The 26,810-nt window shown below is 51.1% G+C and overlaps 1 protein-coding gene across 4 annotated transcripts in view; it reads right to left on the reverse strand.

Moving 5' to 3' along the window:
* MYT1L (myelin transcription factor 1 like) overlaps nucleotides 1–26,810 on the reverse strand; it is a 131,548-nt gene that overhangs the window by 87,242 nt on the left and 17,496 nt on the right. For 3 of the 4 annotated variants that reach the window (XM_070376069.1, XM_070376068.1, XM_070376067.1), the window contains exons 4-6: nucleotides 20,444–20,793; nucleotides 5,368–6,342; nucleotides 399–533 (exon numbers count right to left, since the gene is read on the reverse strand). In XM_070376069.1, coding sequence (XP_070232170.1) covers nucleotides 399–533; nucleotides 5,368–6,342; nucleotides 20,444–20,793 — 1,460 coding nt within the window. Of the gene's footprint in view, nucleotides 1–398; nucleotides 534–5,361; nucleotides 6,343–20,443; nucleotides 20,794–26,810 lie in introns of all 4 variants that reach the window. The other variant, XM_070376066.1, reaches the window with a different exon arrangement.

The following is a 26,810-nucleotide window of genomic DNA, read 5'->3' on the forward strand; positions in this document are numbered from 1 at the left end:
AAGCCACCTCAGAGTCCCTTTTCTTTGGGGGTCAGCGCGTGGGGCGCGGGGTGGATGCCTCAGAGACTGTCTAGATTCAGGGCTGCGATCTGTGGGGAGGAAAGGAGGGAGGTGCCTGGCGAGGGTTGCTGCGAGCTCAAGATGAAGGCAAGACCAGGCTGTCTGCTCGGGGGCCACGGTGGGTGACTGATATGGAGCTGGGGTCCGAGGTGGGTATGCAGGGACCGCACCGAGGGGACGCTACGCTGGTGGGGCCGGGGTCCTGGCTGAGCTGCCCCTCGGACATGGAGGACACACGCGCCAGGCGGCACTGACCGGAGATGGAATGACAGGCGAGAGGACGCAGAAACGAGGGGCAGGCGTGTGCGCGCCAGGGCGCTGGGGAAACGCGGACTTACTTTCTGGAGGGACCCTATCTTTGTGCGGGCATCCGGACAGACTGCGGTGATGCGGATAAAGCCCGGTTACGTGGCCCGTTCCATCGCACCCAGGGGTGGGGCACTTGCTCTCTTTCTTTTCTGCTCTCGAGGGATCTAAAAGCGATAACAGGTGTCAAGAGAATGAATTTTTTTTTTCAACCAACCGAAGACAAATGTGATTATTTAACAATCTGAAGAGACCTTGATACATAAAGACGTAAAGCAGGTGTCGGGGGCACACTGCCACATCCTGGGTCGTTCTCTGGTTTCAGGTGATTTTTTTTTTTTAACCTTAAACGGTGTAATCATGAATCATATTTTACTTTCAATGCTAAAGAAAAAAAGGCTCTCCCTATCTGAACTCTTGATTAATCATTTCCCGTGTGTTACATGATAAGTTGTTGCTCAAAGAAATCAACATAAATAATGATGAGACAGTGACCTTCTCAGAGAACAAGACATCTCCATAATCCTTCACCAACTGCTTCGTGACATCCAACCAGGAAACATAACATATTTTAAGCACTCTGCAGCAGAGTTTCTTACTGAATTCTCTGATCGTATGCGCCATTAACTGCACAATTTTACTGGTACTGAAATGTCTTCTCTTGAAACACTGTTCTTAGGACACAAATTCAGTGCTTTTCTCAAGACAGACTGAACTCTCAGAAGGCACTGCAAGCAAATGACCGAAATGGCAGGACTCCCACCTGACAGAGGTGATGGGCAATCAAGAACGTTTCAGAAGCTGCTGCAGCAGTAATTTGTTTTGATCTCTTCGTCTGTGCTTGGAGCCAGAGGAAGGCTTGGACAGCTGTGCGAGCATGCACCAGACTATGGGGCAGCACTTCTGGGCAGCCCGGGGGCGCTGTGGTGCCCACGGGGTGGACGCCAGATGCCAGAGTGCGGTGACATTGCCAACAAAATTACCCTAGACCAGAACTGGCCGCAGCTCATAAATGTGCAGAAAATAACCCCAGAACCTATTTCTACGATGAAGCCCAGACCAAACAGTAACATCAGTGTGCGAAACACTGCTTTTGAACCAGTTTTCAAAACGAGACGCACAGATGAACCACAGATGGCGACCACTAGAAGTCTGGCCCGGGGAAGCTACAGGTAACGGATCTTTCGGGATTTAATGCTTTTATATTGATACTGCGTAATCAGGCCAATAGTAATTTTTCTAGTAAAACATCTAGAAAACAGATGTTTTACTTTTGGAGAAGGATTCATTTTATATCAAGAAAGAGGATTGGTCTAAAATTTTTGGAACTTTTATAAAATTTTTTTCTTAATCATTTATGTAAACTTGAAATAGACATAGGACTCACAGGAATATATATATATATACTTTTATGTTTGCATAAAAATCCTTCCTTTTATTGTTTAGCTAACATTTTATTCTCTAAAATATATCTTCCAGGTCCTGGAATCTCTTAGTGAGAGATATGTCCTAGATACAATGGTCAGCTACTTTCTGCCTTTATTTACAGATAATCAACTCTGAAAACAAATCTAAACCTATGCTTCTGTGACTTCAATTTCCAAGTATCTTTAAATTTGAGATTCTCTGACAACCAAAGGCTCAGCATTTTATTGCCTTTGAGTAATTTCATAGTAATAGTGGTATAACTGAATGGATGCAAATATAAAATAGTAAGTGCAAGTAACCATTTCAAAGGAAAATATTATTTAAGATCATAAATTAAAGATATCATTTAAAATAATAAACTAGATATAAATGACTTTAAAGGATAAAAACATAAGTTATAACTATTAGGAATCATTATGTGGCTCTTTTCCATGAGTTTTTACAGTTTCCTAACAAATTATACTATGTCACGACCTTGAGAGTGTTCTGAAGCTCAGAGCAGATTTGTGTGAACACCATGCGTCTCTGGCCACTGCAGGTTTGGAGACGCCCGGGTGTACTCTCCTCTCGATGCCTGTGTCCTGGGGGAGGGCGGTCACGTCTGCCTTCACCAACACCCCCACCTCCTTGCTTTCTCCCTTCTCACAACCCCAATTCATCTTGAAAGCAAATCTTTGAGCAAACGCAAAACAACCAAGCAAGCAAAACCGGCCAACAGTCTACCCCAAAGGCTCGCAGCGACATCCAGAAACACCCGCGCGCTGGCTCTAGCCCTTCCCTTTCTCCCTTTGGAGTAGACACTTGAGGAGAAGGTGGAAAAAGTTTTGTGATGAACTTTTGTTTTAGCTCAAGCTTTTGGAAAGGTTACTCATCTGTAATTTAAATCATTTTGAAGAGATTGTGTATGAATGAGAATTGGTATGAGTGTTCTCTCCATGTTTAATATAGCAGCAGAGAAGCTGACCATAGATTGTTGATACGCACTTGGCCATGCCTGCCAGGCTCCTCTGTCCATGGGATATCCCAGGCAAGAATACTGGAGTGGGCAGACAGTGCCTTCTCAGGGGATCTTCCTGACCCAGGGATGGAACCAGGTCTCTGCATTGCAGGCAGATTCTTTACTGCCCGAGCCACCAGGGAAGCCCAGGAGGGCAGATAGCTTTTTTAAAATAGGAGACACTTTCTCTCTCTCCCCACATTGGTGTTCTTCCTTGGCTTTATTATTTGGTTCTGCATGTAACTACGACATCTTCAAAAGAAATTTGGGAGCGACGTGGAACACACTGAGAGGAAATGGAGGTGTGCTTTGACCAGAGGGGGAGGATGTGGAAAACCTGGGGAGAGGCTGAAGTCGTCAGGGAAGTCCAATCCCCAATCTTCCCCCCTTTCAGGGAAAAAGCGCATCTCCGTTTGGGGATTTTAGTGTTTGTTTCCATTCTGTCCCTGTTTATTGAGGGGAAACAAGTGATCCGAACTCCACTTCTTCCCCAAAACAACACAAAACAACAATAACAAAACAAAGTGAGTGAAAATCTACAGCGGGTTGCTGGGTTGGAAGAGACCGCAGAAACCAGCACAGGCACAGGAAGCCCGCGTGCATGAGCCCGTGTGGCTGCCTTCGCAACCAGACTCAGGCCTGAAACACTCTGCAGAGAGCCGTCGTGTCTGTCCCGACCCAGTCCCCAGGGAAGGACACCGTTTCTTCCCAAGTGCTCCGAGTCTGTGTGTGTGTAGGTCGCTTCAGTCGTGTTCGGCTCTGCGGCCCCGTGGCCTATAGGCCACCGGGTTTCCCTGTCCATGGGGTTCTCCAGGCAAGAACATTGGCGTGCGCTCCCAACCCAGGGATCGAACCCGCGTCCCTCATGTCTCCTGTATTAGCATGCGAGTTCTTTACCACCAGTGCCACCTGGGAGTCTCAAATATCCAACTACGGATTTCTAAGAGACTGTTCGTTATAACACAGTCGCTGCATCTCCGGGTCTTGTAACACCCAAAGCAAGCCTGGCAATCCCCTGAGCTCCATGCCATGGTCTTCACACGCTGCCCTTCACAGGGTCTGGCCTACACCTGCCTTACTGAAACGGCCGTCAGCACCCAAGCACCTGGCACATGCAGGACCCAGCAGGCCTGGCTGAGGTCCGTCTCCAGTGGAGTTAAAGAAAAGCCCGATGCGCCCCTGGGGGTGCATGCCCATCGAGAGGAAAAAACACACCTGTGTCCACACAGAAGTGGGTTCTGACTGTGTGACGTTGCCCTAGCAACTGATTTCCAAAGCAAAATCTGAACCTCGTTATAAGGAAACAATATTCATAAGGAATAGGACCACACCCAAGACAGAAGACCTTTCTGGCACAACTAGGGAAGGATTTAGGGAATCACCAGTTTCATTCTTGAAGTTGCTTCTTCTCACTTGGTTCTGAAAGAGTCTTGAAACTGAAATATTCACAAGCTCCTACACGAGGTCAAATTATAATCCACTTCATACTGAAAGCGAACATGGCTGTTACTGGAAGCCTGCCGTCGACCGTTCAGGCTGGAAATATACACCTACACGTATTAGGTGTAGCAAACGTGTATGCATGTGGCTAAATGCACAGACCCACGCAGATGTGCACCCACACACTTCACAACTGGAAGCCTGGTTGGAGCTACGGCAGAGGATGGTTTTGAGTGCTTCCTGATAAAGCAAGCACCGTGACTGCTTCCGCGGTGGCTGGGAACAGAGAGGGGTGGGTACGCCAAAAGGACAACTACTGGTCTCCGCTGGGGACACGCGGCTCCCGTCACTGACCGGCTACTTAAGACAATGGACGTGGAGCCACTGCCCTCGCCTCACGTCAGTGGTCATTCTGCTGCTACCGTCCAGGCCTAGCGGGGATGCCTCCCTTGGGGGAGGTTCCATCAATACCGGTCACTGGACGATAATTTCATAAATCAAGGACTTCCCTGGTGGCTCAGATGGTAAAGCCTCTGCTTACAAGGCGGGAGACCCGGGCTCAAACTCTGGGTACGGAAGATCTCCTGGAGAAGGCGATGGCACCCCACTGCGGTACTCTTGCCTGGAAAATCCCGTGGATGGAGGAGCCTGGTGGGCTACGGTCCATGGGGTCGCAAAGAGTCAGACATGACTAAGCGACTTCACTTTCACTTTCATAAATCATGACGCCACCTACTCAATGCAATTCGAAATGCACACTTCACCCCCCTTGGCTAATTGTCACCTAAACCCTTCCCACTCCACACGGCCTGTGGCTCACCTGCGAGAAAACAGACTCATCCTAAGATTCTCTATCACGTGACCGGCGTGTGCTCTCACCCTGGATCTCCAAGACATGCGTCTTCCCCTGAAATATCATGTTATTAAGCTGCTTTGTGCATTTCTCAGACAGATACGTTATTTGCTCTTTGGAGACATAACCATGAGGCATAATTCTGGAATCACCTACAAGAAGCATGCACTGGTGATGCAGCGTGGTGAGATGCCTCCGTGAGCGGCAGCCTACGCCTGACAGCTTTCGCCCTAGCTCCCGCTTCCACGAGGCCACTTACGTTAGGTAGAAATATTACCTTTACCATAGTATGGCTTTTTGACATGGCTGTCAGCGGACTTAGGCTTCCTCTCCTCCCCAGGGAGCGGCCGCGGGGACTGGTCCTCGAAGGACCGCAGACTGTCCCTCCGGCCCGCCTCCAGCGCCATCTTCTCCCTCATGGCCTTGGCCCTCTCGGTCTCCAGGGCGATGGCTTTCTCCAGGAGGGTCAGGTTGCCCTTGGTCATGTCAAACACCTCCTCCGACCGGTCGGAGGTCACGGAGGCGGCGTCGTCGTCGCGCTCGCGGTACCCGCCGTCCTCCTTGGCACAGCTGGAGAACGTTCTGGGCCGGGGGCTCAGCTGCTCCTCCAGCCGCATCAGGTTCATCATGTCCGAGTAGCTGCGGTCCGGCGTCCGGCCCGGGAAGTCGTCTTCCGGGCGGCCGTGCGCGCGCGGGCCGGCGCCGGGCGGGGGCGGCCGCTCCTGGGGGCTGCCCTCGCTCAGCTTGCGCGCCAGGTCGAAGCACTGGTTGCGGAGACACTCCAGGCTGCTCAGACACACCTCCTCGTCGCTCTCCTCCACCAGCTTGTCCGCCAGCCCGTTGTTGGCCGGCTTGCCCAGCATCCCGTAGCTCAAGGTCCGGCCGTCGGGCGGCGCCAGCGCGTCCGCGTAGGCGCGGTCGCCCGGGTGGTCCCCCAGCACGGCGCCGTGGCCCTGGGCCAGCAGCTTCAGGGAGTCCACCGTCTCCCTGACCACGTCGCTGTCGAGGTCCAGGCTGAGCTCGCCCTTGCGGCCGGGGACCTCCGTCTTGTCGCTGTCGTCCTCCAGGCTGTGCGACGTGCTGCTGTTCATCTCGGACTCGGTGCGCGCGCGGTACGCCGCGTCCTCCGCGATCTTGCCGAGGTTCAGCAGCGACTTGGCCACCAGCTCGTCGTAGTTGTCGTACTCCTCGTTGTTGTTGTCGTCCTTCTCCGCGTCCTGCAGCGCGCGCGAGCCGTGGCAGCCCAGCTGGTGGTCTTCTGCAAAGAGAGCAGACAAGAGGACACACGAGAAAACAAGAGGGAAAAGCGGCTAGAACGTGTGGCTGCAACAGCGCGGAAGGCAAGCTCGGGGCGCGGCCGTCTGGGACCTGGAGGCCCCCTGCAGGTCCGCAGGCGGAAGGGACATAAAAGGGGCGTGTGCTCAGGACACAGGGGGCTGCTACAGACTAGGAGTTCCGGAGCTGACAGACAAGCCGCTGGATAGCGGAAACATAGTCTTGTTGCTGTTTAGTTGCTAAGTCGTGTCCGATTCTCTGCAACCCCATGGACTGCAGCCCACCAGGCTCCTCTGTCCATGGGATTCTCCAGGCAAGAATACTGGAGTGGGTTGCCATTTCCTCCTCCAGGGGATCTTCCTGAGTCAGGGATCGATTTCCCATCTCCTGCATTGGCAGGTGGGTTCTTTACCACTGAGCTACCTGGGAAGCCTAAATATAATTTTAAAATATTACTTTGTCATTACTTCTAAATTTTAAGCATTGCTTTTAAAATTGGATTTATTTACTGCCTGACCACGTGCATAATAATGATATCCATCGTATGACTAGGCTTTCTAAGAGTTTGTGAACTTGTCGTCACCTTGTAAGCAGATGTTCACAACAATTGCTTTTAAAATGCTTTCATAGAGATGCTTGGGCAGCACAGAAGAAAGCCCAAGGTTCTGGCGGGTCCTGCTGGGGTCCCGACATGCCAACATTGGGGGCCCTGCAGGTTGCCGACATCTCGACATTGGTGGGTCCTGTGGTTGCTGACATCTCGACATTGGTGGGTCCTGCCGGGGTGCTGACATCCCGACATTGGTGGGTTCTGTGCCGACACCGACCCTGGGCAGTCAGTACCAAGAGCACATGCTAGGGTTGAGAGTGGCTTTGAATTTTCTACCTTAGAGCCAGTTTATCAAGATACACTGTGAAGCAACAAGCCCCAGCAAAACTTAGAAGGTACTCTGATTCACTGTATCTCAGTGGGCTGGAGATGGTGGGTGGGGAGAAGTACACAGTGGCCAGACGCCCATTAAAAGCAGGAGTGCAGTGAGTTAGCACCAATAGCACACCATCCAGCACTGCTGGGGTCATCCTGTGCCTCGGCAAGCCTGTGGCCAGCTGGCAGATACACCGTGTGCATGACCATCTGAGCCGGCGGATATAACGTGTGGATAAATGTCATGTCGACACTCACAAGAATTCGGGAATACTCATTTTAAAAAGGACCGTGTTAAAAATTACACTCACCCCTGTATTCGATGGCATCACCACTCGATGGACCTGAGTTTGAGCAAGCTCCGGGAGTTGGTGATGGACAGGGAAGCCTGGTGTGCTGCAGTCCATGGGGTTGCAAAGAGTTGGACACAACTGAGGGAGTGAACTGACCTGAACCCCTGTATTTCATCTGAAACATATTCTAACTCTAGAGGGATATTTGTAGAGTATGCATCGTTCCCCTCATGCTACACAGTCACTACCACATATATTGCAAAGTATAGATAATACTAAATGGATTTGCAAATGGATTCCCCCACCCACTTTAGGTTGGATTTGGTTAACTGCCTGCCATTTTCAAATATACTCCTTGTTTCTATGATTAAACAAGCCAGAGTAAGAAGAATTTTTAAAGTGTATTAGTGAGGAAATGAGGTGTATTGATTGCTAGAACATACTGGGTGATTCAGAGCTGAGTCAGGGGGCCCAAGAGTTTTCTTTATGGATTCTGTGCTGTCTCCTTAGAAAAGGTTTTTGTTGGTGAACGGGGTTGGACATCAACACGTCAGTAACAGAAAGTAACATCCTTGCTGGCCCACACGTGGAACCAACACATTTTTGAAATTTAACATCTCTCTAAACATCAGCAAATCAAAATTGTCATATATTAGTCAGAGAGTATCATTAATTGTATGAAATAAATGTTGTCGCTGCTTTGGATAATTTCTAGGAGTTGATAGCCTGAGAATGAGCATACGTGTTTTCCAAAGAGCAGCAAAAGGAAAACAAAACCAGTGAACACATCAGAAATACCGAGGAAGCATTCAGCTAACAGTACATCACTCACGGCCAGGGTGAGGCTTTCAAAACCGAGAGGCCACCCTCTGTGTCCTCGAGGCTGCTTGACCCCTGCCGTGAGCATGGGGATGGCAGGAGAGACGGCTCCAGGCGCGAAAGATCCTTGTGGGTAACGGACTTTCTCAAGGTATCAGTATTTAACTCTTTAAAAACACATGTGAGACAAAGTCAAGCCTTAATGATGTGGACGGATGGAGGGGGTCCATCAGGAACCTGCCAACAAGCAGGTTCGAAGCTTCAGCCTCCAGAATTCAAGGTCACTCACAGTGAGCTTTTGGAATTCCGTCTCTGATTTCGTGCTTTCAGGCAGTTTACCCTTCTAGTTGTGTTTTCGCTGAGGCTCACGATGAACAGGACCACGTGTGGAAGTGGGCAGTGAGAGATGGTCCAGAAGTCTCTGGGCCAGCTAGGCATTAACAACGTGGTCTTCATGGCCCACAAACTGAATTTTCAATCCAAAGAGATTCAAGAGTCAGTGGGGGTAGTTCTTCATGTGATGAATGATCCAGGAAACAGGGAGAGTGTGTTTGCGATGAGAAAAGATGTTTTACCAGAAAATTATTTTATAGTTCAGGTCCACATTCTAAACAAAAGAGCACGGCCACTGAGAGGTTAAAGAGAAGGCCCCGCATCTCTGTGGCCTTTCTGCCCGGGTGGAGGCTCTTCTCTAGCAGAGCGGCTGCAGTAACTCACGGGGAGGACACGTGCAGCGGGCAGCCTTGGGCTTGCCTTTGGGAGGGGCTCCCAGTGTGTCCATGCCGCTGGAAACTGGAGGAGGGCTGATCCAGCCACTCGAGGGGACGGCCCTGTGCCCAGGAAGCATAGGCAGTTCAGGAGCTCAGCCCACTGGGCCTCCACAGCATTTCCTCATCGAGTACACCGGGATCTTTGTTCGGATTCTATGCGTCTTTTGGATTCCAATGTGAGCTTTGTGAAATGTTGTAGGTCTGAACTTTATCTTTTGAATCAGATTGTTAAAAACAATTTATGCTCAAAGCTACAATTAGAAAACAGCAACAAAAAATTCTCTAAAAAATGGAGCCATGTAGGAAAATTTTTCTTCTCCATCCCCATAACCAGAATTTGATGTGGTTAGAACTCTGTGGATTATAATCTTTTAAAACCAAGTGCAGACTTCAATGAGCATTTTGTCTCCAAAGGTTAGTCTGAGACCCACCTTTTGATTCTTTCAGCATCTAGAATCAAAAGGTAGGTTGCTGTTGTTCTTTCCAGACGTTAAAACCTCTCAAGTAGACAACAGATTAAAACAAAAACGTAGAAGAACGGGAAGAAGAAACACTTCTTCACAGCAGAAATTCTCCAGGTCTGCCGGGTCATAGAAGACGTGGTCTAAGAGGCCACCCTCCATGGGTTGCAAATCACAAAAGCCCACAGTTTCCTGCAGCCCTTCATGTAGGAAAGGTCACTCCTGGGCATCACCCTTCCTCTGGTGGTGAGAAGGGCGGAGGCTGGGAAGAGCAGGCCTCGTGGACCAGAGGCCCACTGACCTCACTGAGGGCCCCCCCCCAGCTCCCCGACTGTACTGAGCACCCAGGGGAGCGCAGGACTGCACGGGGCAGGGTAGACACTGAGGTCCCCTTTGCAGAGTGGAAGGGCCCCTCCTGGGTGTCCTGGGTTCCTGAGTTCAAATTCCAAGAGCTCGGGGTGGGTTCTCGATGGGCAGAGCAACGAATCAGCCTCTGAGAGCTGGCCCAGGGCCCCCTTGGCCTCTCCCCCAGAACCCGCTGCTTCTTATTTTCTTCTTATATGCAGACATACAACCCCTTTCTTCTTCTTCCTCCAAACAACAGGCATTTCTGCACCAGCACCAGCCCTGTGCAGCCCCAGAGCATCCAGTGCTGGCTATTCATTTACTAGTACAGGTCAGACCTGCCCCAGGGCGCCAGGCACAGCCCTGCAGCTACAGACTGCAGTGACCACAAGCGTGGACTGGAGAGTTGCCTTTTTTTTTTTTAAAACATTGTTATTATTATTGATGTGAACTATTTCAAAAGTCTTTATTGACTACATTATCGTATTGTTTTATGTTTTGGTTTTTTGGCCGTGAGGCATGTGGGTGGAATTTTAGCTCCCCGACCAGAGATGGAACCCACACGGCCTGCGGTGGACCTGGGAAGTCTTACCCACTGGACCACCAGGGAAGGCTGATGCCTGGGTTACGTTAATAAAATACTCAGCATCTCTCAAAGGTTGTTTAAGATGGATGGTTGCTATCTGGCACAAGACTTCCCTATTGACTGTGAAAAAATATTTAGAATTCCCCGGGACTGTTTTCTGGTTAAGGAAGTAGAATACTGCATGCCAGCCGGTCAGAGTCTCCCTGCAGTGTGTGCACCAGAGGACCCCTGATGCCCAGAGACCAACTCACAGGCTCCTCAGGGGCACAGTGGTCCCCGCTGGGGCCTGGACAGGGGGGTCCTCCTTCTGCAGGTGCTCTACTGGGGGGCAGCCCCCACACCTGAGGGCCTTGCTCTCACGGGGCATCGTCCCCTCGTCTCCTGCCCGCTGCTGCGAAGTTGCCGGGATGCAGGCGATGCTCAGAGGTAGGAGAGCCAGACGGGCCCCCACCGGGATGAGCCCCTGCAGATCGGGAAGGACAGACAGTTCCCCTGAGGAGCATCCTTCGCCTTCACCGCTGCCCCTGGTCCTGAGCTGTCTGTCCCTGCTCTCACGTCAGACAGCAGCTTCTCTGTCCTCACCGGAGCTCCTCCCGGCGGAGGTGATTTATGCGCAATCACCCGAAACGCACTTGCAGCCCTCCCTTCGGAGCTCTGCGTTCCCGCTTCCATGGCTGTTTCGCTGCGGTCTCCTCTGCGCACCTGTCTGCTCACCAACGGCTCGACCTGCTTCTCCCAGAAGGAGCGGTTCGCGGGACCAGACTCGTTCCTGCTGTGTGTCTGCTGCGGAGGCTCCGTCCCTGCAGTGGACACACGCTTCTCCACACCCCGCTGTCTCGGGCTCGGCACGGCGCACCCCGGGCACCGGGTCCCTGGTGAACATGCCGGGCTCCCCCCGAGCCCTGGGCTTCTGCACGTTCACCATGTCGGCTCCTGACCTTGCCAGAAGCCTTCCTTGGCCCGAGACGGACCCCATGAGACAGACCCGCACGGCCTGTCCCCATTGTCTCCATCGTGGGGGGCCAGAGTGACCTCGGGGCACAAACGGGGGTGGAAAGGGGCGGCTCTGGATGAGGCTGGGGTGCGGGTGTGGCGGCGCCTCCGTCTGTCGGTTCCTTGGGTCAAGTATTGTTTTTCCAGATGGCTTCCTCCAGCTTCAAAAAGGTCAGAGAGGACACTGCAGGGCACGTCTGTGTCCCGTTCCCAGCTGAGGTCCCAAGTGTCCCAGATCTGATGGGCCTGGGGAACACGGACACGGCCGTGTCTTCCCTCCACCACTGCTTACTGAGCCGCGTTTGGGGCAGACGGGTGACCCCGGGGAGAGGGGTGGGCAGCAGGGACATCGCGGCGTCAGCGCCGGAAGAGAAGCAAACGAAGTCGACATAAAGTGTGCGGTCGGGTGGTGACCTGGGCCGTGAGGGACAGGAGACCCGGGCAGAGGTCACGTCAGGCGGAGTCAGGCCTGGCCGGCTGGGAGCTGGCCTCGGGGCCGAGACTGGAGAATGAGGGGCGTGCACCCCAGGAGCAGGCGGTGGCGGTGGGGAGCCAGTGGTACAGAGCATGCTGCCAGTTTCCTTAACTTAAATTCAAATTCAGGGTGTTTATATGTAAATGAGCACACGTGGCCAGGGGCTGCCAGGCTGGCTAGTGCAGTGCCAGCGCACGGAAGCGCAGCGGGAGCTGAGTGCTAATTCTGGCTTTGATAACCTATGTGCGCATTTAACTTACACTTGTTGGAAAAGACTCTGATGCTGGGAGGATTGGGGGCAGGAGGAGAAGGGGACGACAGAGGATGAGATGACTGGATGGCATCACTGACTCAACGGACGTGAGTCTGAGTGAACTCTGGGAGTTGATGATGGACAGGGAGGCCTGGCGTGCTGCAATTCATGGGGTCGCAAAGAGTCGGACACGACTGAGCGACTGAACTGAACTGAACTGTAAATCCGACATGGACTGACAGGACCGCCCACCACCAGATCCCTGTGCAGTCTGGGAACAGCTCCAGGAGGTCTGGGGTCTGGCGGCAGGCACTGGTTAGCTGGCCTGGTTTGGAGGTGACACTCTGGTCCTGACCACAGTATGGACTCAACTCCTTGGGGCAGATGGAAGGGCGCCCCGAGGGCAGAAGGCCTGTCTCCAGGGGCAGCCCGCTGCCCAGAGCTGCAGCGAGGGAGGGGAGGCTGCCCCGCGTCTGCAGCGTGGTCCTCCCTGTCACCTGCCCACGGCTTCGCATCCCCTCTTTCCACTCCAATAAGACCTCATGCGTGGACAGCTGACTGATGGCGTCCAAAGAGCAGGCTAATATCTCGTCTCTACAGCTGCTCAGAAGAGCTCCATTGGCTTATTGATTCTATACTGTCCATTTCCTAGGCTGGAGCACGATTTTAAAATGCCTTTCAAGCTAAATGAGATAAACGGAAGTGAAAAATAACGGTTTTCACGAGGGATCCAAGTCGCATAATACTTTTCAGTGTAGGTCATGCACATTATGCTTCTTAAAGCTTTTATTCGTTAGGGATCTTCATTAGAAATGTGGGTGAATAAAGTTTTATTTATTCACTGCTTTGAGAACGTTTCTACTTGACATTTTAGGTTTGTGGTTTACCTATGTTTGGGGACTACAGAAGAGAATAGTCATACCCCACCCAGACAAGAGCTGCTTTGAAATCAGTAGTTTTCAGACTGAGACAGACGAGAGTACACTAACCAACTGCCTCTCTCGCTCTGCGTGTCTGTACGTGTATCACACACATGCACACGCGCATATGTACACACACCGCTTGGGGACTTTCCAAACTAGTTGGTTGACCTTTAACACCCTGATCCAGTAGAACAAGACTGCTGCTGATGCTGTAAACTCCGGGGTGCAGAGAAGTCTGAAGATTTTGGTCCTGCTGTTTGACAGACAGGTTTGATGTGGCTGTTCCTAGGAGTATGATTGGGAGGAACTTGGGGGTGCGGGAACCCCCTTCTCTTCAAGCGTATTCCATCCGTATCAGACAGAAAAGACCTCTCAGGAACACTACCACTTTCTATAGAAACCTAAGATGAAACTCACCAGTCTTCATTATCTGAAAACTTGAGTTCTTGCTTTCAACTCCCATCTTTAAATCCTCCTTCTTGGCTTATGGCTTCTAATTCTGCCCTTTGTGAAGAACTATTATGTACAAATTTTCAAGCACACGCTCCTCTTCCACACTATACTATGTTCTGAGGGCAAAGAATGGTGCCTGTTTAGGTTTTGGTTCCCACAGAGCCCCGTGCGCTTCTGTGTGCACAGAAAACTCACCCCACGTTTTGAGCTGAGCTGTCACTGAGCTCTGAGTCTTTAAGGTGACTCAGCCTTGATGGACACAGCATGTTTGCTCGGCGTCACTGCGGACCTTGGCCTCAGGATCATAGAAGGGCTCGAGTTTGTGCCTGGGAGCCCAGTTTCTTGCAAAAACTACCTGAATCAGTTGCTACACAGCCACTCTGGACCGCTCACCTGTCTCCAGCTTCAGTCTGTACGGCACCTGCGTTAGGCTTCGCAAGCAGGCAGTGAGGTGAGCAAAGGGCTGGTATTATCATCCTGACCTTTGGACGCCAGACTGAACTCCAGGGAGAGAGAGACACGTGCCTAGAGTGTCAGGACGTGCCTTCCCACCTTGCTCCACATCCCGCCAGGCTAGCAGGTGGAATAAAAATTAAATTAGGACAAAGAGGGCAGGAGGAGGAGGGGACGACAGAGGATGAGATGGCTGGATGGCATCACCAACTCAGTGGACACAAGTTTGGGTAAACTCCGGGAGTTGGTGATGGACAGGGAGGCCTGGCGTGCTGCGGTTCATGGGGTCACAAAGAGTCGGACACAACTGAGTGACTGAACTGAACTGAACTGAAGACAAAGACGGAACCTGGTCATCCCTCCAAGTAGACTTTAAAAACAGATCAAGTAAAGACATGTTAGATCTACTCTCTTACATCGACCATTTCTCATTATTATGTAAAAAGATTTTTCCCATACTTTATGCATGTTGCTGGCAACTCAAACGTACATGACTTCACTTTGTTAGCAAATTTTCTGGTTTGTATTGAAGCATCTGAAAATTCATGAAATATAAGATATAATTATATGTTCTAATTCTGTAAAATTAGCTTGAAAGGAGAAAGTTAACTTTTATTACAGATATCTAGAAATGTCTAATTCTGCCCTCACTCATTTCTAAGTGGTAGAGCCATACGCTTTGCCATATTTGAATACTAAACTTCCTAAAATGACATGTTCATGGATGAAGGGAGAGATTAATTTTTAAGATAAAAAGTTATCATATTCTTTCTCCCAACTGTGAATAGTTGAGACCTTGCCTTCTAAACACATCTTGGTTTCCACGCTGATCTCAGAACGCTTTTTTCTGCTGACTGCGGGAGAAAGCTGGTGGGCTAATTCTGATGTTCACAATCTGTCTGTGTTCCAACTCACTTCCCTCATCAGGGCCGTTTCCTGGGAAGGATGTGAGAGGGTACTTGGCTAATCAGTGCGAACTCCACGCCAAGAGGGAGGTTCAGGGGCCACAGCGGGAGACCCTCGCCTCTTCATCTGTCCTCGTCTTCGGGAAGCTCAAGCCTGTGTGTGCGTGTGTGCTCAGTTGCTAGGTCGGGGCTGATTCTCTGTGACCCACGGACTGTAGCTGGCCAGGCTCCTCTGTCCATGGGCTGCGCCAGGCGAGGAGACTGGAGTGGGTTGCCGTTTCCTCCTCCAAGGGATCTTCCTGACCAGGGATCGAACCCAGGTCTCCTGCATCTCCCGCATCGCAGGCGGATTCTTTACCGTCGCCACCTGGGAAGCCCCAAACTCAAGCCCACTGACTACAAGTTGTCACGACGTTTTAATTATGTGACTCCCAGTACATTACCCTGCATGAAAGAAAAAAAATACCCTGGAAACCGGGCAATTTAAAACGTCGTTTCTGTGAGGGTGGGCTTTGTCTTGAATTCCCTTCAAAGACAGATGCGTGTCTGCTGAGCAGCTGGAGGATGTTGGGGATGGCTTGCGGGGGCGGGCAGTGCACACAGAGCCCAGAGTCAGAACAGGACGGGCGCTGACCGCCCCCCGAGAAGGGGCCCCTGGTGGGAGAAGGGGTGAGGGGTGCCGCCTGACGACAGCTCACCGGGCTCTGCTCCGCACGGACCACCACCCCGGCACCCAGCTCGTCCCCCTGCCCAGAGCAGCCCGCGTATGCGTACACCCTCGGCGTGATGACCCACACTCCCTTCCAGCCACTCAATTCCTCTCAGACGTGAACTTCCGGGCATGCATACACGTCTTTGGCTGATTCATACACAGAACATGAAGCCAGGAAATCTCTAGAAAAGGAAGGTGTTTGCAATTTCACTTCATTTGACCCAATTGGGCAAATCAACTGTTCTCAAAGTTGAACTGTCAAGACAGCCCCAGATTCAAGTAAAGGGTAAGCAAAGAAAGGATTTACATATTTATAAATGTATTTCAGAAACAAAGCATATTAAGAAACTAAGTGTTAAAGATGGCAGAGGACGTGAGGGTCTTCTCTAGTCTGGACAGTACATTCCCATATTCTTCCTCATGGAATTTCCTTTCTTGTCAGTAGGCAAATACAATATATACCCCCGAGGAGACACAGACGCACATGCTTATTTTCTACACACATATATGTGTGTATCTATTATTTAAAGATGTGTTCTTTTTAGTGGGCTATACTATGAAAATAGACCGTGACTTACCAGGCATTAAACGACCACTGAATCTGTATTTCTCAAATTATGAGACTTTGAAAAGGTACTAACTACACCATGCACAAAATCTGCTATTATAATCTACAACCCCTGGATAATCATTTTCTTAACTTTAGGATAACAAGGGAACTTTAATCTGATAATTACAGACTTAAACCACCATATGCATTTTGAAAATAAAATTCTTCATGCAAAAGTCCAGCCTATGGTAGGTCAACTGGACAAAATAGAATTTTGGTTAATTAGTTATGAATCTAACATAATCTGAAATGAATTACTCAGATAGCCTTTCCTGTTGTTGAAACAGGCAAAAAGTGATGTAAAGAACATGACTTCTGAAGAAAGAGAAACCACCAACAGAGTCCAAGCACACACCTGCCTCCTACAGAAAACAATCCCATGTTTCTGAGCCTCAGTGTCTGTCTCATCAGTGCACCGACAGGGAAGCAGTTTCCACCCCGCCCGTCTTCTTACACAGCCACGGCGAAGCTCAAGCACAGCACGCACGTCACTGCACTCGCTGGAAACGCACATTATTAGTGATATTTTGGTTCCTGTGTGACTGCACTGCCGGAGGAGTCTCAGAACTAAAACAAACACCTCATTTGCAAGTTATAACAGTTCTTCTGTAATCAGTGGTGCCTATGTAATAATTTGGTGGTTTGTATACATTTGTTTTCTCTATAACAAAACCTCTCAGTAAACGCCACATTTCAATTTATAATAGAGGTGGGGAAAGAAAACAGCATCCTTTTGGTAGAAATAGCCTGAGGTTTTACATCCCCGGTGAGGCCGAGGGCAGCTCGGCTTCATCCCTGCAGCTCCCAAGCAGCCCTGGCCCCTCTGGCGGGGGCCCTCGCTGGTGTGGACGGGCCTCCTGAGCAGCCCCATGGTGCCCCCCAGTCCTCCTGGCCCCACACGCTGCCTGCCTTGCCACCTCCTCTCTTAAGCACTGGCCACTGTCTGCGCTGTTGGCTCAGGAACAGACTAGGCCCCCCTCAGAGAAGATCCGCTGACGGCCGGCGATGCAACAGTCACCAAGAGTGCCCACCAGGACAGGCAACAGCACCTTCGAGACGCTGACCCAGCGCTCCGGTCACCAGACACCAGAGGCACTTTGCCCAGGTTTTCAGAAATGCCCAGTCACCTTCCTGAATGTGGACAGTGGGCAAAGACAGAGAATCAGTCCCTGGTGTTGGGGACAAACAAAAAAAAAAAAAAAAAGAAATGCCCAGTCTCTGCCACTACACGGAGGGGAGGAACGCACGCTCTGTGGGGGTGCCCTGCAATCACACCGAGCTTCCCACATTACAGACGTGGCCGTGGGGGCAGAACTCACACTGGCTGGTGGTGATCCTGGCAGCAAACTCAGCTATCAAGTAAAACAAAATGCACGTGGGGAGGACTGAAAAACAGGAGCAGGCGGGCACACACCTTTCAAAGCCTGCCTGTCCTAAGTGGCCACAGCTAGGAGTCTGATCACGTGAAAGACACGGTTCATCAGCCCGGCTATGTCTCCTGGGGTCTAACCTTCCTGAAAATTCCTGGCCCTGGGGTTAGGGAATTCCTGCTGTTCAGTCCACTTGGCAGGTGTTCATGGGGGTAGACGGGGTCTTGGAACGCCTGTTCACAGGCTCCTGCAGTGGAGACTTCTCTCCAGGATAGAGAAGCTCTGTGGAACGTTCTCCAGGAACCAGGCCTCGGAAGTGGGCTCTTCTTAGGAGGGATGCATTTGTTTGACTTAGAAATCAGGCGAGCCTGTGACACCCCCAGCCCAGAGCTTAGTGTAAATCAGAACCTTGGTGCTGGGTCCATCAAATGGGCCATCTTTGAGGTATTGACTCTTTGGGACGTAGGATTTGATGAGAGCCTGTCCAAGAGGGAGTAACTGACTACACTTTACTGTCAAACTATTTGGTCACACTGACATACTTGTCGTTTAACAGAAGAGGTAGCCCAGTGATCCACAGGATGGGCAGCCTGGCTGAACCTCTCATTAGTAGCTCTAGTTGATTCCTTTCAAGTTCACGTAATCAATGATTCTAACTGGGGCTCAGCTGGGAATCCAGAGCTGAGCATGAATTCTGACACCAGGAGCTGGCAGGCAATCATTTATCCTTCTGCTGGGCCTTTTCTTTCTGGAACCAACTTCCTTACATGCCTCTGCCATGGACTCGATGTTTGCAGAACACTGACTGGGTGCTGGGTGCCAGGTGACGGCGCGTGCTCAGATGCTATAACCATGCAATTGCTTCATGAACCTTGTTTACGCCCACTTGACTTTTCCTAGAAAACTCTCTCTAGCTTTGCTTTCTCACTTTTTAAAGCAATTCTAAGTGTCCAAGTCCGAGCAAACAAACCCAATACAGTCACAAGCTGAAGCCTATTGTTTCAATAAGGCTCTGTTCACTTCTGCAAAATATGTTACTTTGCATTTTTAAAAGTAGATTATTTAAACTGTAGCCCTAAGTAAGCTAAAATTGTCAGTCTAATTCTGGCAGACGGAGGGCAGAATCTACACTCTGATTAAGACACTTGGATAAATGAGGCTCCCGTGTGTGCACATCTCTCCCACCCTCATCCATCAAGCACCCAAACTTTTGCAACTTCAGATGTTCATGTCTACTGCTTTCGAAACACAGAGAGACAGTAGGGAAGAGCAGTATTTTATACCATCTTCATATGAAGCCATGGTTAAGCTGCAAATCATGAATCAGCCTCAACAATGGATGGTTTCACCCAGAACAGTACACATTGAATACAGCGTCCAGAAATGATTTTCCAAATTGGTCAGATCTCCAACTTCCCCATTCCACAGTTTTATTACCCAGAGCTGCTGTTTTTAATTCTCAGCATGGAAGTTCCATCTTCTCACCAATGACAGCACAGTCTGCTCAGCAGAGCGCGGTGTCTGCAGGTGGGGGTGCCCTCATGCTGATGCCCAGGCTGCCTCTGCACCACGAGACAAGGAGAATAAGCTGGGGAGACCCTGCTTCAATCCATGAGGTTTGTGTGTGTGTGTGTGTGTGTGTGTGTGTGTACAGGTACCTGTAGGTATGCCTGCATTATCCATGTAAATGTGTCTAATGGTTTTCATAAGTTCCTTTCATAAGGACCTAACTCATGACAGCAATCGAGGATTCTTTCACAAAAGTCAGGTTTCCTGGAACTAACCCGTATGACCTGTGAAGGAGGAATGTTGATTTGTGTCCACACCGAGGGTTAGCCATAACCTGCCCACATCGACAGGACCTGAAAATCTCACTCCACTGACGGACACCACTGTCCTTCGTGTTGGAAAATTAGCGCTTCTCCAAATTCAGATTCTCGAAGAGATTTGACCCCAAGGAAGAAGCATAAGGGGGAACAAAAAGATTTCTTTCACTTTTTAAAGCGGTTTGCCTTTTCTCTGAGGCAAACTCCAGGGCAGTAAAGACTAGAACTAGACTCTTCAGAAACCTCCTGCTTCTCTCTAGAAAAGAGACAACTTCTGAGAAAGGACTGGCGTTTGAACTCTGGTCTTTCTGAGTCTGACACTAACAGAAAGCTGGATGTAAAAGCAAAGCCATCTGAAATTTATGGCTCCAAAGATGCCACCACCCGGCACAGAGGGCTTCTGACCTGTCCGTCTCACCAGATTAGAAACACAGTTCTCCCACACGGAAGCAGACGACGGGTTAATACATCACTTCACAGAGTTGTGTTCCTCCCCGACCCCTGCCCGATGGTCACTAACACAAAGCCTCGGCAGATGCAGGACAAAGCCTGCTTCACCAGCTCGTGCGCAGGGGTCACACCGAGCTTCCAGGTCCCATGGGGGCCTGCGGCTGGGCCACGTCCACCCCACCACCCCCGGCGTGGCTCAGCACAGGACCTCTCGGGGGGGAGCACCTGGGGAAACGCAGACTGAGCTTTCTGGATGAAAGCGGCCAAGCTGAACAAACGAGCACACCACAGACGTTTCAGCAAATTCAGGGATGACCACTCTGAGTAACGACTTGACTGAAACGGCACCTAAGGTCTAAGGGGTGCTTGACAGACTTCTCTACACGGAGAGTGAGAGTCAGGCAGCCCGCTGTGCCTGCAGCGCTGCCCAGCCACCTGAGCCCAGGGCCCACAGAGGGTTACCGTTGTCCTCGTCGTCCTCGTCCTCCTCCTCGTCCTCCTCGTCCTCGTCCTCCTCCTCCTCCTCGCGGTCCTCCTCGTCCTCGTCCTCCTCGTCCATCTCCTCCTCGTCCTCGCGGTCCCCGTCCTCGTCCTCCTCCTCATCCTCCCTCTGCTCCTCGTCCTCGTCCGACTCGTCCTCCTCGTCCTCATCCTCCTCCTTCTCATCTGCGTCCTCCGAGCCGTCGCTATCGTAACACTCGTCCACCGACGAGCTGTCTGCCTTCACCGTGAACGGTTTCCGCTTGGGAGCAGGCTCTTGGGGCTGTTTGTCTTGCGTTTTTCTTTTTTTAGCCAAGGGACAACCGTACACACTGTTAAAAAGACAGAGAGAGAGAAGACCTGAGTTACTGTTGCTGAGGGTTGGGGCTTCGGGAGTCGTGGTTGGAGAGGCTGAGGTTCAGCACAAGTGCAGAGAGGGTGCGTGCACACAGGCTGTCACACGCGTGCAGCACCTGTGCACGGAGCAGCGACACACAGAAACCCAGCGGGCGAGGGTCTCCTCTCTCAGACGTCAGCACCATCCCTGTGATCGCCCGGGGACCCTCGCAGCATCCCCAACATTACGAAGCACGTGCGCATCACCCCGTAACTGACAACACAAGTTCACTAACTGTCTCTCCAAATATACCCGAGTGCACCCGAGTGTAACACACATTCTGAAAGTGAAAGCTGCTCAGGCATGTCAGATTCTTTTCAACCCCATCGACTGCAGCCCATGGTGTTCTCCAGGCCAGAATACTGGAGTGGGTAGACTATCCCTCCTCCAGAGGATCTTCCCAACCAAGGATCGAACCCAGGTATCCCGCGTTGCAGGCAGATTCTTTACCAGCTGAGCCACGACGGAAGCCCATGCATTTAGAAATAAGAATTAGTTCTGCACGTTGCATTAATACATATACATTATTGTGAAATATGAAAATATATATGTTGTGGAAAAGCTCTGGATATATTTGGATTTGAATATTCTCAAGATAACACTGTATGTGTAGACAGAATGACCACTTTGAGAACACAGACCATAACATTTATCGATGAGAACAAGTTTCAAAGTCTACAGAAGTTGTCAGCCCTGCCCCGGCACTGCAGACAGCACTCGGCTTATCTAGCATCCAGCACTGATCATGCTGAAATTGCCCAAACTTGGGTGAGACCCTTAGGATAGGCATTCATGACATTTCCTTGGAAAAAAAAATTCTCCAAAGTGCTAAATATAGTCCTTTTCTTCCTGGAAACCCTGTATGTGTGTGTGTGTGTGTGTGTGTGTGTGTGTGTGTATACTACAAGGAATGAGGAGAAGACTTACAGGGAAACTGCTGTGGGTGATTATTCCATGTGTCTAGAATGAGGAGTGTGACCCCCACTAATAGCTGAACACTGTGGCAGGGGAGTCCCACAGACCATGATCAGCTTACTTTTGGGCCCAGGAATTCATTCAGTCATAACCCACCCAGTGCATCATTTTCTTGGCAGCCCCCTCTGTGCTGGCCTGTGCTGGCAGCAGACTCAGAGGTCAAGGGGGAAGATCCACCTTTCAGGTCACTTTTGGTCCGACAGGACTCGGCCCTGGCGGGAATTCTGCTTCAGAAGCTCTGATCACTGTTTGCCACGGTGCACCCAGCACCCAGGGGCAGGGGCACCTGAGGGCAGGGGCACTTATCAAGAGGTTGTCGAGTGACTAGACACAGAGTGACAGACATGTGACTAAAACACAGAGGGGGGTCACATCACAAGGAGGGGCGACAAGTCAGGGGAGCTGTGCGTCTCCAGGAAGAGGCCCCGCGACGGGCCTGGAGGGTTACACACAGGAGACGGGCCTGGAGGGCCACACACGGGAGACGGGCCTGGAGGGCCACACACAGGTGCCCGGGGGTGAGCACGGGGATCTGAGAGCTGAGTGGCGTCGGAGCAGCCTGCGGGCTGCTCAGGGACTCGGGGTTGAGTGCAGCAAACAGGAGCTACTGAGTTCTCTCATGTAATCAGCGGCGTGATCACGGCTGCATGTGGGAAGGTGACGCAGGCTCGGTGGGGAGGACATGGTGGGCAGGAGGGACGCGATGGGAGAAGGCAGCAGAGCCTCCCCGTGAGCCCAGTGTGATGGGCCTTCTGCCTTTTGACTGTTCTCATCTCTTAAAAACACAACAGTCAACCCCAGGATAATATTTATTGGAATCAGAGAAGCTGAAGGAAACACATACTGGTCTAGAGAGTGTTGCTAATAGGAAATAAACAGCTATCTGAGATTTCTCTTATGGGAATATTTACATGGATTTGGGGAGAAGCTGTGTCGATAATCTGGGACAAACATTCCATTGCATGAATGGCCACATCCTCTTGGCTTCCATCCCTGACAACTGGTCAGGTCCAATTTCCATTCCAACCCACGTCTTCCAGATGTGGTCCTGGATTTCAGTGGACTTGTTGATGTATTCACTCTGTGTTTATCTGAATAAGTCAGTGAGTGTAGCAATAAGGAGTCTTGTCCTTCTGGGCTCTGTTGGTGAACTTGTGGCTCACGAGGACTACTGTTACCTCCCCAAATCTCCTCTCTCTTGTCTCTGTCCATCAACAAGTTGTTGGGTGTTGATAGTTTGTTGCTGAACCACGAAAGACGCTGGGATTCTTGGCCTCTGGAGAAGAAGAATTCAATCCAGGACCAGAGATGAGCCTGATCGCTCAGAGCTTTTGTGTAATAAAGTTTTATTAAAGTATAAAAGAGATAGAGAAAGCTTCTGACATAGACATCAGAAGGGGGCAGAGACATCAAGGCTCGTCTCTGGCCCTGGATTGAACTTTTCTTCTCCGGAGGCCAAGAATCCTGGCATCTTTCATGGTTCAGCAACAATCTTTCAGTGCGTCTGCCCTGCATCAAAGCTACATGCACCCCAGGTGTTCACCAGAACAACCAGCCAACATGCTGTCACCCTCAGGTTCATTCTGATGCAGGCAAATGATGGGAAACCAGCTAACCTTGATGTTACTCAGAATGGCCCACCTCCACTGGGCAATGGGAAGGTCTGCTGATGGTGTGAACCCAGCATGACGGTGTGATCTCCGCACACCAGTGTGAACCCAGAATGATGGTGTGAACCAGCACGCTGGTGTGGACCCAGCATGCTGGTGTGAACACAGCACAATGGTGTGATCTCAGTACACCGGTGTGAACCCAGCACAATGGTGTGATCTCAGTATGCCGGTGTGAACCCAGCACACCAGTGTGAAGCCAGCACGCCAGTGTGAACCCAGCACAATGGTGTGATCTCAGTACACTGGTGTGAACCCAGCATGATGGTGTCAACCCAGCACACCAGTGTGAACCCAGCAAGACTGGACTTCTTGCTGGTTCTCCCCTCTGCTACCCCAAACCCACAGAGGCTCAGACCTGAGATGGTGGGATTGTAAAGTTCAGAGCATGGGAATGAGACTGCCTTCTCTTTTTACCTGGATTGGCTTTATTTCTTTCTCCTGCATTTTGTAAACCATCTGGATTCATTTTTTCCAACTTTCTGGAATTAGTTGGCCTCAAGCTTCCAGTGTCTTCTGCCAGTTTAACATGGTTTGATGCTCAGTTTTTTTTTTCTTTATAGCTACTAATGTAAACTATAAATAAAATTGTGCTCCACCTACAAACAAAATCAGGCTGTGAGTTCCTGGTATCGATTTTAGACATGACAATCAAGCCCCCAGGCCAGATTTTACTTTACTTGTGTCAAACAACTCCTGGATTAAGTGAAAGTGTTAGTCGCTCAGTTGTGTCCAACTTTTGTGACCCATGGACTGTAGCCTGCCAGACTCCTCTGTCCATGGGATTCTTCAGGCAAGAATACTGGAGTGAGTTGCCATTTCTTTCTCCAGGGGATCTTCCCGACCCAGGGATGGAACCTGCATTCTCTGCATTGCAGGCAGCCTTTACTGTCTGAGCCACGAGGGAAGCCCAGACGCTGTGGCTGCATGGGCCAGGATGAAGACCCCTCTGTGATCAGCAGACACCTTCTGATCGACGATACCCAGTGGTCTGAAATATTTCCAAGTGAAGACTTTGGAGGAAACCCTGGGACACGCACAGGGGAGCATGGTGCCTCCTATGCCAGTGCGTGGACCCCGTGTCTGCTGAGGGGCGGGGCAGGACAGGACATGCCCAGCTGGGGAAGCACGATGTCTGCTTCTTTCTCACCTGTGGCGGCTGTGGTCCAAGAGCTGGAGAAGCCAGACTGCCTCCCAGCTGCTGCCTCCTCCAAACCCACCTGGGCTCACGTCTGACAATACATACGGTTCTTTCTAAAAAACATCCTCCGTGGTCCTGGAATGTCTCAGCAGGACAGAGTAGGCAGGAGAGTCTAAGGGAAAAGTGGCAATCTGGTGCCAAAAGGAAGCCCCAGGTATGAATGCGGCCAGCGCCAGGGCTGACCCTCACCACCCGCGGGCAGGTCTGGGCTCCTCCAGGGCTTGGCGTTCATGTCAGCATCGTGCCCCTCACTTCGGTTTATCAGCATTGCCATCAGCCTCCACCAGGCATCGGCTGCCTTTCCCACAGCTGCTGAGGGAACCTCGGGTGTGAGCGTTACTCGAGGAACGTCGTTGAATGAACAAATCAAGGTTTTCTCCACTTATTAGTAGTGAAAGCACTTACCACATCCTGGCATGATTATGGCTGACTGACACTCTGTCTTTCTCCTTTGCAGGACTGAGCCGTCGGCCGGAGGTTAACAGCTTGTTCTATTTTTAGAGCTGCAGTATCTAACAGAGTAGCCACTAGTCACACATAGCCATTGAAGAAAATTAAAGGAGATTTTGAAATGAACTGCTCAGATGCACTCGTCATATTTCAAGAGTCCAAGAGCCATGGGTGGCTTGTGGCTATGCCAGCTTGGACACAGTAAATTCTGGGTAAATATCTGCTGAGTGAGAGCCCTGTGGGAAGGACCTGGGCACTGAGTGGGGCTGAGCTTCAGGGGGCGGCTCAGTGTCCTGAGAAGCCGACAGCAGGAAAGCTCAGCCTTCCGGTCCGGTCCCTCGCGGGAACAAAGCAGATAACCATAGCAGAAGCAGACTCGGCCGCTCTGATGGACAGGGCACCACGCGAGAGCTGAGATGCTTCAGCAGGAGGCCAGGTCAGGCCTGCAGGCTCTGCCCAGGCTCTGTCTGAGCTGGGAGGCAAGCCGAGGACTGGGCACTGTCCACAGGGTCCCCAGGACTGCTCCTCATGCCCCTGCACCCCTTCAGTCTGCAGCACACACAGCACCCGGAGGTGACCACAAATGCACCCTGCGTGTCCTCTGCGCGGTGCAGACTTCAGAGCGGCAGTAGGTGTGATGACTGAGGATCGTGACAGCACGTGGAGCTGCGTCCGCGAGCTGCGTCCGCGAGCTGCTGGAAGTCACGGACGGAGGGCTGCAGCCCGAGCCCTGTGAACCCAGGCTTTGACGCTCAGCTACTCTGTGCTTCTGGGCACCTCGTACATCCTGCAGTCGCTGTAGTGTTTGCAGTCCTTTTGATGTTAACTTGATTTAAACCACGTTTAGTCTTTTGTGTAAGGCTGTTCTAGACAATTGGTGACTTGCCACAAGACCTCGCCGTGAACACACATATATAAAATACGGTGTACGACATGCTCTCAAGGCTGGTTTCCATGTTGCTTTTAATGGTATTTCCCTTGACATTTTCACTTCTCCAGTTTTCATACAAATGGGGACAGGGGCTCTGACACTGAAGAACACACCTGCCGGGTGTGCCCCGTGCCCAGCTCACCCATCACAGCTGCTGGCAGAGACCCAAGGTCTAGGATGAGGTGGATTTTGGAATGATGGACATCCTGTGTAAACATGATTCTGGAGTGCTGGGTTCTGCTGTCAGCCCAGCACTCACAGAACATGTATTCCATGCCTGGTTTCCCAAAATCTTTACACATATGGATCCAGTAAACCCTGCAGTGACCCACGGGGACGGGTGCTCTTTTAATTCCGTTTTCAAGAGACAGATACTCGGGGATATATGCTGAAAATCTCAAGGCTGAGTAACCCCAGACAAGGTATTTGACCCCCCGCCCAGGCACGGTTCACCATGTCTCGGTTTTCCAGTCTCCAAAGAGGGAGACACATGCCCGCCTCTCTTACTGGGGTGTGGCGAGGCCTCATTCACATGGTGACGTTTCTGGGCTCCCCACAGGTTGTGCTGAATAACTAGGCTGAATGATTCATTTGTGCCGGAGACGTTTTGAGCAGCGCAGAGGGCCCTCATCTCTCAGGACAGGAGTAGACAGAGCTACCCTCCTGGAGAGGATGGGGGTCGGACAGCTTCACAGAGGGCCCTCTATGGAGGGGACAGGAGAGAC

Source organism: Bos mutus, chromosome 8 (genome assembly GCF_027580195.1).
Source record: "Bos mutus isolate GX-2022 chromosome 8, NWIPB_WYAK_1.1, whole genome shotgun sequence".
In the NCBI taxonomy this organism is placed as follows: Eukaryota; Metazoa; Chordata; class Mammalia; order Artiodactyla; family Bovidae; genus Bos; species Bos mutus.